General features: G+C 41.8%; 1 protein-coding gene across 2 annotated transcripts; it reads right to left on the bottom strand.

The window, feature by feature from the left end:
- On the bottom strand, nt 1-14,396 carry LOC131110673 (CCR4-NOT transcription complex subunit 6). 2 transcript variants are annotated; one of them, XM_058063979.2, is made up of 12 exons: nt 14,099-14,396; nt 13,118-13,231; nt 10,835-11,021; nt 9,502-9,587; nt 9,303-9,407; nt 8,990-9,058; nt 7,665-7,822; nt 7,418-7,572; nt 6,202-6,356; nt 5,881-6,114; nt 4,492-4,694; nt 1-3,500 (listed from the first exon to the last, which is right to left on the bottom strand). In XM_058063979.2, exons 1-12 carry the CDS (start codon nt 14,304-14,306, stop codon nt 3,285-3,287), a joined length of 1,890 nt encoding a protein of 629 aa, XP_057919962.2. In that variant the 5' UTR covers nt 14,307-14,396; the 3' UTR covers nt 1-3,284. The 2 variants fall into 2 exon arrangements, with proteins under 2 accessions (XP_057919962.2, XP_057919961.2); XM_058063978.2 differs by having other exon boundaries at nt 13,118-13,239; nt 14,099-14,395.
- Between the last annotated feature and the right edge of the window lie 177 nt (nt 14,397-14,573).

The following is a 14,573-nucleotide window of genomic DNA, read 5'->3' as shown; positions in this document are numbered from 1 at the left end:
GTCTTTTTATTATTAATTACTTAATTTTTTTTTTTTTGCTGGTATTTTATGAATGGTAAACAATAGTTGGTCCAGTGCATAATAAACACAGTGACAGATCAATAAAATGTACTCAGCTGACTACAGAGATAAAGACAATCCTGATCATTGAACGACGAGCACAAGGTCAGCGGGGTAGGGGGGGGGGGAAAGGATAAGCAAATATACAAGTGATGTATATGAAATCTACGCCATGAGTGGAGCGTTGTTTTGAAAGTACCAGAAAAAAAGCCAAGATGACAAAAAAGCTACATCAGTCGCCAGATAAAATGTGTCTGAATGTCGGGTAGTATTATTGCCATTTTTCTTAAAAAGGATGCAATTAATACATTGGAAAAAAAAAAAAAAAGTGTGAGAACTAGTCCTTGCAGCCCTACAGTCCATATTATTTGGATACAATTATGAATAAATCGGGGACTACAAGCAGCTTTGGTGCACCGCCACAACAATAACAACAATAACAATAACAAAAGATGCAGCTTAGGAAAATCACAACAGTGGAAAATTACAAAAAAAAAATGACACAATGTCGCTCTGTCCTGTCCAAGTGTGACTAAAAGCTACCTTGGGCCTTGTCACGGGGAACAATCTGGCGACCAGCGGCAGTAGCCGTGCTGCCCTCACCTTCAGGAAACCTCCAAAATAAAGCTAACAAAAACAAAAGCACAAATATAAGCAAAAAGGAAGGTTGAAGATCCCTGTTCTGACACCAAAAAAAAAACAAAAAAAAAAGCCGACCCTTCCTGACCTTCATTGTGTTGCGTCGCCTCTGCACATTCTCCTCCACATGACATGATTTGGTTTTGTGACCGGGGATATAGAGAAGCATAACGAGGGAGCGTGAATATTCAAAAAAGTAAAAACATATATGTAGCAAACAATACCATCATAGAATCCATTATTTGTACATCAACACAATTCAATATCATTTTAGAAAGGAAACATGAGATACATCTTTTATTCACACTTTACAAAAAAAAAAGCTAGCTTTTTAACTACAATACTAATGCCATTCAGGTGGAAAAAAAATACAAAAAAAAAATAAATGGTTGAGTTTTTGTTTTTGTTGGAAAACTAAATTAAAATAAAACCATAGAGGAGGCAAAATTCATATTTCATATTTTGCTTCACTCCGCGTTAAAAAGTAGTGACCAAGCAGTCGCTGATGAGAGAATGAGGGTCTGCTAAGTGCTTGTCATCTATAGGTAGGGGATAGGCGAATGGGGGGTGGGATTGGGGGGGTGGTCCACACATGGCACAGTAGCTGCAGCGGCGAGGGAGGGAAGGGGGGGAGGGTGACAATGATACAAAGTGGTTTCTCAGAAAGATTTAAAAAGAGACACAATGGACTAAATACACTAAAGTGTTATTTCAGTGATGGGTAAATTTGCTTGGGTGGGCGTGGCAAAAAAAGTCCAAGTAGTACATGTGTGCTAATGTACAATAACGACTTTTTTTTTTTTTTAATAATAAAAAAAAAAAGACACTCCTGATCCTAAACGGGGATAAGTCACACATACCTGATTACTAAAGTGAAAGTGAAAGTATCGAAGGATTTCTACACAACATCATCAAACATTGTCACGGCTCGTAAAAAAAAAAAAAAAAAAAAAAACGTAACAAAACAAAACGACATAAAATCTTCACAAATGTCTCAACAAGTATTTAAAAATAAAAGCAGAAAAGGTTGTTCAGGCGTTCCGTCGTAATGTTTTCGAAGAAGTTAGTGCAAGACGACAACGAGAGCTACCATGAGGCACAATGTTTCTGCTTGGACGTGTGTATTTTTTTTTTTTTTTTTGAGGGGGGGTGTCAGTCGCACACGCCACATGTGTGTGTTAATATATGTGTGTATGTAGAAGTGAGTCGGCGGCAAGAGGCAGATTTACTCAAAAGTGTCTTATGTACAATCGCAGTAATCTGCCGGCAAATCAAAAAAAGACTAGCGATGGGAAAATGCCGGAAAAGGGGGGGGGGGTTTAAAAACACAATACACTACATTAACCATTCATGTCAAAAAGGAGTGCAAAGTCGTGACAGGGGGGGGGGGAGCCATGAACAACCTCTTCTTCTTAATAATGTCGTTTTTGTACAAGCTGGTCATATTCAAATTTCATGTCAAGTGGATAAAAATTTAGCCATATTGTACATACAATCTTCTCTCAAATCGGATCATAATTTAACTCTTGGTACAAAAAAAAAAAAATTGTGGTTCATATACAATCATGTAAAGACAGACTGAGTCTAGGTCTCTATTCTGTACAAACACTTGTGGAAAAACTGAAAATAGGAAAAAAAAAACACTGTTTTTTGTTGAGTGGGTGCAGATTAATGGAGAAGGAAAGTCACTACTGGCCGTGGAAACAGTGCTACAGATCTGCCTGAAAATGACATGCATGTGTCACTACTGACATCCCATAATATATTTGCCCATCAGCTGCTTAAATTTCATAAGGGAGTTCAATGTAAGACTAACCTAGCGTCTCCGTTAGATCCATACAGGCTGTGTGAAGTCATGCAGCACCATGGTGGGGAGGGGGGGAAAGGCGGGTCTGTGTTTTTTTTTTTTTTTTTTCTTCTTCTTCTTCTTCAGGGGCTATTGCACCGATGGCCAGAGCGGGTGTTCAAAAGGGGGGTGTTCAGAGGTGTAGCACCGCAGGAGGCCCCGTGACCACCAGACAAAAAAAAAAGGGCCTGAGCACCAACAGAAGGACAGCAAGGAAAGCTTCAACGGCTAACCCGACTACCAGCTGCTCTAAGCTCGGCAAAAAAAAAAAAAAAAAAAAACACGGCAAAGCGACCCCAACCCCGACCCCGACCGCGGTCGTCTTGCTGTCTTTGCTGGTTTTTCGGATTTGTACAGGACAGACAGACAAGACGCACTATCAAGCTGTGGTGGTGTCAGTCTAAAACTCTTCAAATTAAAAGCTGAATGGGCGAACATCCTGTGGGCGGGATTGGGTAAAAGGGGGAGGGAGTCCAAAACACAAAACATGGTGCACAAATTGAGCAGTTAAAAAAAAGAAGAAAAAGAAAGAAAAATATAGAATATCTATAACATCATATGAAATCCCTGTTGGCCAGACCTCACTGTACGAATATTTTACACGTGATGTTTTTTTTTTCCTTTTTGCCTTCCTTCTCCAGTGTGGTGGAAAGAAGAGCTGGTCGTGGGAGGGGAAAAAAGGGGGAGAGAGGGAGAGCTCCCCCCCCCACCCTGGGGTGGGAGTGGCAGGAGGGACTCACTACCTGCGTGCAGGCAGGTGGAGGCCGTTGACTTGGGGGGGCAAGTTGGGCAGGAGCAGCTCCAGGTGGGCAAAGAGACTGAAGTGGTCGGAGGGGATGTGAGGATGCGGACAGCCGCTGACATTGTTCTCTTCCAGCCAGTGGGGGTCCAGGGGGCCCAGGATGCCCAGGACGTTCAGGTGGGGCTTGGAGTAGAAAATGTAGTCGATGACACCCTGAGAAAAAAAAAAAAAAAAAAAAAAAGGTAATGAGCAATAGAAATTATTTTTTTATCGACTAGGAGGGAAATCAGTTCAGAAAACCAGGGTTCAATTCCACCCTCGGCCATCTCTGTGTGGAGTTTGCATGTTCTCCTCATGCATGCGTGGGTTTTCATTTTTTCCATTCCAAAAACATGCTAGGTTAATTAGCGACTCCAAATTATCCATAGGTATGAATGTGAGTGTGAATGGTTGTTTGTCTATATGTGCCCTGTGATTGGCTGGCCACCAGTCCAGGGTGTACCCCGCCTCTCGCCCCAAGACAGCTGGAATAGGCTCCAGTACGACCCTCGTGAGGATAAGCGGTAGAAAATGAATGAATGAATGAATGAGTTCTCCTCCTATTTTGTGTGGAAGTGGTAACTTTTTGGCTTCTTATTTTGTCTTTCCCCACCCTCGGCCATCTCTGTGTGGAGTTTGCATGTTCTCCCCGTGCATGCGTGGGTTTCCTCCCACATTCCAAAAACATGCTAGGTTAATTAGCGACTCCAAATTGTCCATAGGTATGAATGTGAGTGTGAATGGTTGTTTGTCTAGATGTTTGTCTGTGATTGGCTGGCCACCAGTCCAGGGTGTACACCCCGCGCCTCTTGCCCAAAGACAGCTGGGATAGACTCCAGCACCCCCCTCGTGAGGAAAAAGCGGTAGAAAATGAATGAATGAACTTTGAATTGTATATTTTTTACCAAGCTTTTGTGTTAAGTGTCTGTGTGATGATTGTAGCGCTCTCTCCAAGTCAGACTGTTATATTGGGTCATGACTTCCAATGGGTTGACAAGTCAGTTTTTTCATAGCTCATAGTTGGCGACCTGGTCCTCATGCTAATCACAATATGCCATTTTATGACATGGACATTTGCGGCTTATATGTACAACTCCTGTTTTTCATCATACCCCAGTATTATGGTAATTACGGTATTATGTCCATCATCCCAGCATCCCATTACCTTAAAGTCAAACGTGTAGTTGGTGTAAAGCATCAGGCTGTTCTCGTAAGCGCTTTTTAGCTTGAAGCCGTGGGTGATCCTGCCATTGGACGTGCTGTTCTTGCCGTTGCAGTTGAATTTGGTCAGGCTGTCGCTGTAGCGAAGCTCCTTGAAGTCCTTGTGAGTGCAGTCCACCCCACCCGTACTCAAGTACTCCACTACGCCTGGACAGAGAGGGGGGGGGGAGGAAGAGGGGAAAGAAAATGTCAAGAAGTGACAGCAACCTGGTGACTACTAATGGGAGTAATACTTCTGGTGTACATGCATGTTAGCTTGTACTTGTACTGTACTGCTTGAATTGAAGATTTTTCATAAATATTTGAAAATTGATGGAAAAATGTTTTTTGTAGACGATATACCAACCAGCAGATTAGCCATGCATTTCTATATGAACCTACTGTACACAAAAACAAGGATTTCTCCACCAATTGGGAGCAAATTACAGGGGTGTCCAAAGTGCAGCACAAGGGCCATTTGCGGCCGGTGTCTTTTTTTTTTTATTTTAAATTACAATTTAAGAAGGGGCTGCACGGTTGAAAAAGTGGTCAGCGCGCAGGCCTCACAGCTAGAAGACCAGAGTTCAATTCCACCCTCGGTCATCTCTGTGTGGAGTTTACGTGCATGGGTTTTCTCCGGGTACTCCGGTTTCCTCCCACATTCCAAAAACATGCTAGGTTAATTAGCGACTCCAAACTGTCCAAAGGTATGAATGTGAGTGTGAATGGTTGTTTGTCTGTATGTCCCCTGTGATTGGCTGGCCACCAGTCCAGGGTGTACCCCACCTCTCACCCGAAGACAGCTGGGATAGGCTCCAGCACCCATGCGTCCCTCGTGAGGAATGAATGAGTTCTCCTCCTATTTTGTGTGGAAGTGGTAACTTTTTGACTTCTTATTTTGGCCTTTCCCCACTCTTGGCCATCTTTGTATGGAGTTTGCATGTTCTCCCCGTGCATGCGTGGGTTTTCTCCGGGTACTCCGGTTTCCTCCCACATTCCAAAAACATGCTAGGTTAATTAGCGACTCCAAATTGTCCATAGGTATGAATGTGAGTGTGAATGGTTGTTTGTCTATATGTGCCCTGTGATTGGCTAGCCACCAGTCCAGGGTGTACCCTGCCTCTCACCCTAAGACAGCTGGGATAGGCTCCAGCACCTCTTCGTGAGGATAAGCGGTAGAAAATGAATGAATGAATGAATGAAAACTTAAAGTTTCGTAATTTTCTGAACCTTTGATCGAAATTGTACATTTTGAATTGAATGGATTAATCTGGTTTGGAAGCTAACTGTGTCTACTACATAAACCTTACCCATCAGACTGCAATCACATACGGGGCACTGCCCTTTCACATACCAGAGTCAGGCAAAGAGTTGAGGTCAGCGCAGAGCACCAGTGGAATGGCGTTGGTTTCACCAGAAACCGAGGACAACTTGAGGCTGCGTGTCGCCTTGTCCACTATGTTCTTCACTTCCGACAGGAACATCATGGTCTGGACCAGCTTGACGTCAGAGTATTCCGGGTCCCAGTGCATGTGGGCGTTGGCTACCAGCAGCAGCTGCTTCTCCATGCCGTGCAGTGACTTTCCAGCTATGAGACAGCACAAGTGATACATAAGAGTATACTTAAAGAGGTCTAAGTTAGACCTCCGATTTCCAGGAGTAGGAGACTACTCACAGGAGACCTCCATCATTTCCTTGCGGACTTCGAGCAGGACTGCAACCCCAATGTTGTCCTTGGTCATGACTCGGTTCAACATGGCCTCTGAGCCCTCCGAGTTAGCCATAGCCAGCTGGTTGAACTCCACCGTGTGCTTCTGCACCGCACTGAACCTGAAGATAATTTCACAAATCAGGTGGATTAATTCACAAGCATGCATGAAAAATCAGGTAAAAACCCACCCAGCAGCTAAAACCACCGACGCATGTTGATGCACCAATCAATCAATCAAACTTTATTTGTAGAGCACTTTTCATACATAGAATGTAGCACAAAGTGGAGCGCTGCCATCTGCGCTGGGGGCTGCCCACGGCCCAGACCTCAGGGTGCCGCAACTCAGGGGGCCACCGCACAACAGGTAGGCAGGGGACCCACAGAGCTCCCAGCCACCCCAGTCGGTAAGCCCCAAGAGAGGAGACACCCCAGCCGCCAACCGAGAACAGCCCCCAGCGCAGAGAGCACCCACTGAGGAAACACTGGATATATGTGATAAAAAAAACATAAAATCAGAATATAAAAGTATATATAGAAAAACATAAAAAAAACAAAAATAAAATATATGAAGAACATTAATAAAAACTAAAATAAGCAGGTGTAAAACTATAAAAAAACTAGTAAAGTTCATCTATATATAGTACACTGTCACGAAATGAACTTCTCCCTCAACATCACCATCTTTTTATTTAAAACAACATTACAGGTTGTATTTTTACTTCCTGTTTTACTTGTGTTGCATAAAAGTGCAATTGCAGTGCCCTCTGTTGGCTGCTGCCAATCAATGAAACCCATCAATCACACCATAACCACATTGATATGACAATTTTCATAATAAATGTTTATCCTTCGAACTAATGCCATGTCTCCCTATTGTGTGTGATTATGTGTGTCTAGTATGGAGGGTGGGAGGGAGGGGCTTCTTTCTTAGTAATTGTTTTTCCTTTTAATTGTGGTAATTGTTTTTAATTCCGTAAAGCACTTTGTGTTGCATGTCTTTGCAGGAAAAGTGCTATACAAATAAAGTTGATTTGATTTAAATCTAAAATCTAAATGATCTGATTGTCCATTCAAAATATACCATATATATTGTTATTCTTTATCTATATCTATATGAATATACCATAGCAAGTAACTGATTTTGATGTGGAAGAGCGACAAGTGGAGAACAGCAACCTACTTTTCTGTCTTGTAGAAAATTGCACATCCGTCCACGTGTTTGCGGTCCGATTCGGACATGGTCCTAGCTCGTGATTTAGGACTGAAAAACCCGTCATAACCCTGCTCCTTCAGCTCCGGCAAGAAGAAATTGTAGTACTGCTCTGTCTCAACTTCCTGTGTTTCACAAGGAAGCCATTTATGAGAGTGGATAACGTGGATGTAAGAAATACAGCGAGAAAAAACAGGGATGACCACGCATGCCTCACCTGCAAACTAATGATGTCCGCGTTGCAGCCCAGAATCTCCTGCATGATGGACTTCTTCCTGTACTCCCAGTTCAGAGCCCAAGATGGGCAGTAGCCGTAGAGCTGCCTTGTGGCGTACTTGTCACACAGCACGTTGTAGCACATGACGGAGAACAGTGCTGCAAGACACAAAGCAAACAAAACATGAGACTGCCAGGCTAGCGAGTTGACATTTTTAACATTTGGTGATGACTGAACATGGCTACGGCGTGGCGGGATCTGCTGCCTGTCAAAATTTGGTACAACCGAATATGCAAAAAAAATTGACAGTGGAGATGTGAACGGTATATTAGTCGGGTTTTAGTTGACCTTTATATGCTGTCTGAGTTTTTTCACACATATACACACACTGGTTTAGTTTCATTTGAACATGCATCAGATTACAATTGAATGCATCACATAATCAGTTCACAGTTCCACATGTCCAAAAGGAGTCGGAAGAAGCAAAGCTTATTAAATCCTACCCCTCCATCTGGTACTTTTACAATCAGTAACTGTGACATTTGTTCACTTCCTGCTTTCCTAATATAGTTTTTTTTTTTAATAATGCACCTTGAACCAAAGTACATTTTTAGGTAATTGGTTATTTTTAGTTTGAAAATTAACTACATCAGTAAGTATTTGTGATTTTAGAAATAAGGAGTTAGGATGTTCTCTGTAGGCGGCATTATGAATTATCCTTACTGGCCTTTTTTGCAGTACATTTAGCGAGTGAAGATTGCTTTTATAGTTATTATTAGCCCATATTTCAACACAATAAGTAAGATATGGTAGAACCGGAGAGCAATAAAGAGTGTGGAGTGATTTCTGCTTTGTTCAATATTGAAATATTTCTGGCCACCTTATGTTGTATATTTGTAATATGAGGTTTCCAGCTCATATTTTCATCTATTGTGATCCCCAGAAATTCATTTTCGTTCACCCTTTAAATGTCCACATCGTCCATTTGTATTTGCTGTTGCATGTCCTTTGTCCTTTATGATTTTAGTTTTATTTAGGTTCAAGGACAATCTATTATCAAACCATCTTCTTATAAAAATCATAATTATGCTAGTATTTGATTAACTTCACTTTTAATGTATACCATGTGGGTATTCGGAGCAGAGTTCCGAAGTCACCGCCACCTAACAGGGAGGGGTCACCCCATTTGCAGGGGCTCGAAATCATTAAATGAATGAATGTATGGGAAACACTGTGTCAACATATTTACATGGGGTCTTTAGCTTCCTGAGCTAATAGTCAACCAAAGGGAGCGAGTGTCCACGGTGCACCAATACCGGACTCACCTGATGGTCGGGTTCGGTCTGGTTCCTGGAGAGAGATCCATGACCGGGCCGGGGGCTGTTCTGATGGTACTGCGTAGAGTGGAAAAACTGCTTTGGTATCATTCCCATAAATGTGATGAATTGTAAAAATAATTCCAGCTAAAATAGTAATATCTGGGCAGTAGTTAAAGATAGCAAAGCAAACAAGATAGTGGTCCATAAAATGTACTCACAATCCTAAGTTTCATTTAGACCAAAATGAAAGTGAGAGTACAAGTATCATGTCTGAACGAGGACCCTTTGAGTTCAGGATACTTCAAGTAATGAAACTCACTGCGCTTGATAGCCCCCGCCAGATTGTCTAACAAGTAGTTGAGCAGTCTCCGCGTGCCATCAGGTTCCTGGTAGAGGCTCATAATTTCTTGTGCAAGTGGGTTTCCTGGTGGTGATGAGACATTTTTTTTTTAAACTTTTATCACCTGAGAAAAAAGGACTTGAGGCAAAGATGGTCGTGTGCCGGGTGTGCTACTCACCTTTCAACCCCAGTGTTTGTAACTGAAACAGTTTTCCCAATTCAAAGGGCAGAACCCGCAACTGGTTGTTATTTAAGAGCAGTTCCCTGTGGAAGAAAAAAAGGAGTGGATCTGATTAGCAGCAGGAACAATTGATTCTTGAGAAAAAGTATATTTCCTTTTCATTATTTACTAGCCTGCTGCTACCGTGCACCACACAGCTATTTTTTATCATGGTTTAAATAATACGATCAGCACAAATTTAACTGCAAACCCGTCCATGCGCCCATTTTTTATGCCGCTTATCCTCACTAGGGTCACATTCACATTCATACCTATGGACAATTTGGAGTTTTGGACAATTTGGACAAAATAAGAAGCCAAAAAGTTACCACTTCCACACAAAATAGGAGAACTCATTCATTCATTCATTTCCTACCACTTATCCTCACGAGGGTCACTATGCTGGCGCCTATCCCAGCTGACCTCAGGCCAGAGGTGGGGTACACCCTGGACTGGTCGCCAGCCAATCACAGGGCACATATAGACAAACAACCATTCACACTCACATTCATACCTATGGACAATTTGGAGTCGCCAATTAACCTAGCATGTTTTTGGAATGTGGGAGGAAACCGGAGTACCCGGAGAAAACCCACACATGCACGGGGAGAACATGCAAACTCCACACAGAGATGGCCGAGGGTGGGGAAAGACAAAATAAGAAGCCAAAAAGTTACCACTTCCACACAAAATAGGAAAACTCATTCATTCATTTTCTACCGCTTATCCTCACTAGGGTCACGATGCTGGAGCCTATCCCAGCTGACCTCAGGCCAGAGGCGGGGTACACCCTGGACTGGTGGCCAGCCAATCACAGTGCACATATAGACAAACAACCATTCACACTAACATTCATACCTATGGACAATTTGGAGTCGCCAATCGACCTAAAATGCATGTTTTTGGCATGTGGGAGGAAGCTGGAGAAAATTAATTAAACCATTAACTTGAGAAACTATTTTTGAGCTATATCAGGGGTGTCCAAAGTGTAGCCTGGAAGCCATTTATAGTCCAAGACTCATTTATTTTTGGCCCGAAAATTGTAAAATTTTTGAGTTAGTCTTTTCCAAAAAAAGAAAGAAAGTGGCCGTCAGCGTCCTTTGATTTTTTTGTATGCACGCCTCAGTCGAGAAAATGTTTGGACACCCCGATCTACAGGCTGTACCAAAATATGTAAACACTGTTTGATGGCCCACCCCAGGCTGACACAGTGGGAGACAATAAGAATTTCACTGCAAAGATAAAATTGACTTCACGGATAAAAAAAGGTCCAAACCTGAGATTGGCTCACCTGAGAGACACCATGTTGCCAAGCTCTGCCGGCAGACTCCTGATCTTGTTGGATGAAAGATCCAGGTACACCAAATTGTGTAGTTTGGCAATGTCCGGCGGGATGCGTGACAAGGAGTTGTCGCTGAGGTGTAGGGCAGTGAGGTGGGTGAGGGACCACAGAGCTGTGCTGAGGCTCCTTACTCGACCTACGATGATATTGGCATGGGAGATTATTTTACAATCGATTTCATCGTATAACTGTCAATCAGATTCAAGACTGCGGCTTAGAGGTCCACAAAACCAGGTAAGTAAAACAAGAAATTACGTCTGTTTTATGCCAATATTGTGGCAGCAAAGATGCTAATACGGCGAGTCAACTCAAGTATCTCGCTACTTTTTCATATAATTAATTTTTACTAATGTTCGATATTGTTTAAGTGTCTGCAGCACTCCACACATTAACACAAACAGCAGCATACATTTGTGGAAAGAGACTTCATAACATTTATATTCCAAGTTCAATGATTGGATATGTACATACTAGTTGAGAAATGTATAATAAAGTTCATAATTCAGACATTTCATCCAAATGGAACTCTTGTTTGTGCTCTTATTTAAAAAAACATGCAAACTTTTATGACCGGATTCAAAAACCAGGCGCCAAAATCATCAAAATTCAAATGATGCCCAACTGTCTCAATGAAGCATTTAAACCCAACATTACTTATCTTTACAATAGATTAAATGTATTATTTATATACAATATCAGTCAAAAGAGTGACAAAAGTGCGTTCAAACTTTCGACTGGCAGCGTAGGACAAGATTCGAGCGACACCTATTTTGCGTTCATGCCTTTTTAATTTGCTTTTCTTTCCCTGGGGGATATTTATTTTAAGAGCAAAAACATCCCATCGTTTTCATTTCCTGTATGACCTCTCGAGCATTTTTCCCCGACTCCTGCCAAATTATCTTGTCACATGAGACCAAACATCCTACCATTCCGAAAACCACGACAACAAAAGGACTAGGGGAGTGTGAACAGGGCAAAACAATATATTGGGTAACAATATTAAATTGCACAGCCAGTGTAAAATATGCAATGTATACGGCATAATAAGCAGTCTTAAAATGTATTAAAAATGACCCAATATGAATGCTAATTGTGTCACTTACTAAACACAGGAACTAGCATGTAAAGAAGACAAAACATTAACATCAAAACGCCGTTGCTCAGAACTTGACTTTCTAAATAAGTTTTTAAAACCATTATTAAAGCCCTGTAGATATGAAGTAACACCCCTATAGTCGCCTTTGTTTACGTCACATTGCTAATACGCAGGCTAGGTCTGTCACGATAATCGATAAATCAATTACTCGGATGATGGGGAAAAAAATGTGTGTGTCTGCTCGTCTCTTTGTACCACACAGGCTGGATGACAAGAGGGTTCACTCTGCATCTGTCTGTGCATATTGGTTCTATAAGTGCAAATAAATGGAGAGAGCACCGATGGAGGTGCTAGGTCAGCGGATTACTGGAGGTGTTTGTTCGGCAAATATAAACAAAACAGTGCAAAATGGTGCAGAGAGTAGATGGCGCTGGCTACATTGCAAAAGCATACATAAATACAGGCAACTTCTGCGCTAAGCTAATGTCTCACACAGGTACACCGTACACGAGCGCTTCGAATATGAAAAGTCATGAACAAATTGTCTTAAAAAATGTTGCAATAATATTAAATATGGATGATACTGGGTGGCACAATTATCAACAAAATTTGATTTGTTATGTTAACAGGCCTAGCGCAGGTTGTGGGACCACTGCAGGGACGCAAGCGATAATTCTAAACTTAAAGGATTCAAACAAAGTGGGTAGGAAGACACCAAAAACGTACCACTTAACCACCACATAAGCAAGAGACGACTTTAATATCAAGTGAGCATGCTATGGATTTAACTCTGAATTATTTTCATTCTTACTGTTAATTTCAATTAACAGTAAGAATGAAAATAGTATGAAAAGGTTTTAAAATTTCTTTTAAATGCAAGCACATCCCCGAACATAGTGCGTAGAAATCTTCACCTGAGAGTGACAATGTCAATAAAATCTGAATTAATTTTTTCCAGAAGCATGACCCACATATGGCCAACAATGTGAGAATTAACAAATCTGTCCAAAATGCTGCACAGATCCATTCATATTCATTGCTCTTTCAAAATAACATGATGTCATGATACAAAGGAAATTTATATAAACACATATATCTTAAAAAAATATACAAAAGATCTCTTGCATAATACGCACCACTAATTTCCAGCTCAGCCCAGTATGACTTCTTCCCATTGGCTGCCTCCTCGCTGGACATTATTGTGTACATCCGCCTGGGATCTGGCGGGTCATATTTTTCCTTGGGCATTCCTGTAACACTAGAAAGAGATCAATGCCATTAAGGAGTCTGGCCTAGTTTATTCTGAAGGGGGAAAATATCATAAATTCCAAGTTCTGTCATCGATTTGAATCAAGTGTGATACACTTTCATGTATCATATTGAGTCACGTGCTTGTGAAAATATCACTGCTACTACTAATGCGTTTTTAATCACATTTTCCCAGTAAAATGATATTTTAAATTAACTATTTAGTTAAACAACAATAACACGTGGAAGACTAGTTTAAAAGCGTAACAATTCCAGCTAATTGTAGTTAGTCGATCTTTCTTGCCATTAGCGCTAGCTGATTAGCCTAGCTTAACCTACATAGGTAAATGTTGGCCAGCAAACTACGTAACACCCACTTAACACGGACACGCGTACTGGCAGAATGAAGGCAAAATAGGTGAAAATAGATGCTGGCTTTGCCTCGGTTAACTTATTAAAGATAAAACACGGTGATAGGAAAAGATACAGTCCAATTGTTTACATAACAGCGGTGCACTGCCTTGCGCACCAACAGCTAGGCCAGGAAAGCATCGCAATAGTTAGCTGCGGCTAACTGTGCAATCTAAGAAAGCAGATAAAATGCGTTTAATTGCTATGTAAGTAAACGGGCTCGCAAAAGCATCCAAAAATTCGTGGCATCTGCGAGTCGTTCTGTGCTACTTAGCTCAGCGCTCGTTACCATGCTAGCTACAAGCTAACAGATCCAATTATTCGAAGCTGACCCGACTCGAGGGAGAGAGAAAAAAAACACCGTTTATAGCTTTTTCGGTTTAAGACTTGAGGCTTAAACGTGCGTTTAAAAGCGTGGGAAATCCAAGCGAAGGTTGTAGGAATACTTGCGTTTTTACCTGCAAGAGCATACCAAATGGCGAGGACGACTGCGTGTTGTCTTTTGTTTTCTAGCCACTTCTCTGCCGTTTCCGCTGCTGTATTATGGCGACTGTGGGGATTTTTTTTCCCTCTGCTGATAACGTCAAGCGCTCCTATTGGTCGGCTTGTAAAGGCCCGAACAGCTGTTGAATCAAAATAAAAGCACTGGTTGCACCCTGACAACATTACTGAGTCTTGACCTATGGCTTAATTGGTGGACACTATCCAACCTCATCATGCAGTTGCTTTACTCAGTTGTCCGCATATAAGACGACCAAATGGGGCTAGATTTCATTCTAGCTAACATAAGATACATACAGTGGTGCAGTGGTCATATCTAGAGGGTTCCGATAATGATAAAACCTGATATTTCATTCATCCATCCATCTTCTATGGTGGTTGTCCTCGCAAGCGTCGCTGGAACCTATCCCAGCTGTCTTCTGGCGATGGACT

Source organism: Doryrhamphus excisus, linkage group LG22 (assembly GCF_037039965.1).
Source record: "Doryrhamphus excisus strain RoL-2023G ecotype Guam linkage group LG22, RoL_Dexc_Guam_v1.1, whole genome shotgun sequence".
NCBI classification, from domain to species: Eukaryota; Metazoa; Chordata; class Actinopteri; order Syngnathiformes; family Syngnathidae; genus Doryrhamphus; species Doryrhamphus excisus.
Note: the sequence above shows the minus strand (reverse complement) of the source record. Positions and strands in the feature narration are given on the sequence as shown.

Bases quoted from the DNA above. Each gene is read 5' to 3' on its own strand.
- LOC131110673 (XM_058063979.2), bottom strand. From the start codon at position 14,306: ATGTTGTCAGGGTGCAACCAGTGCTTTTATTTTGATTCAACAGCTGTT. The intron at 9,059-9,302 runs GTGAGTTTCATT...CACTCTACGCAG, and splicing joins GGCGGGGGCTATCAAGCGCA to TACCATCAGAACAGCCCCCG. The intron at 3,501-4,491 runs GTAATGGGATGC...TTTTTTTCTCAG, and splicing joins ACTACACGTTTGACTTTAAG to GGTGTCATCGACTACATTTT.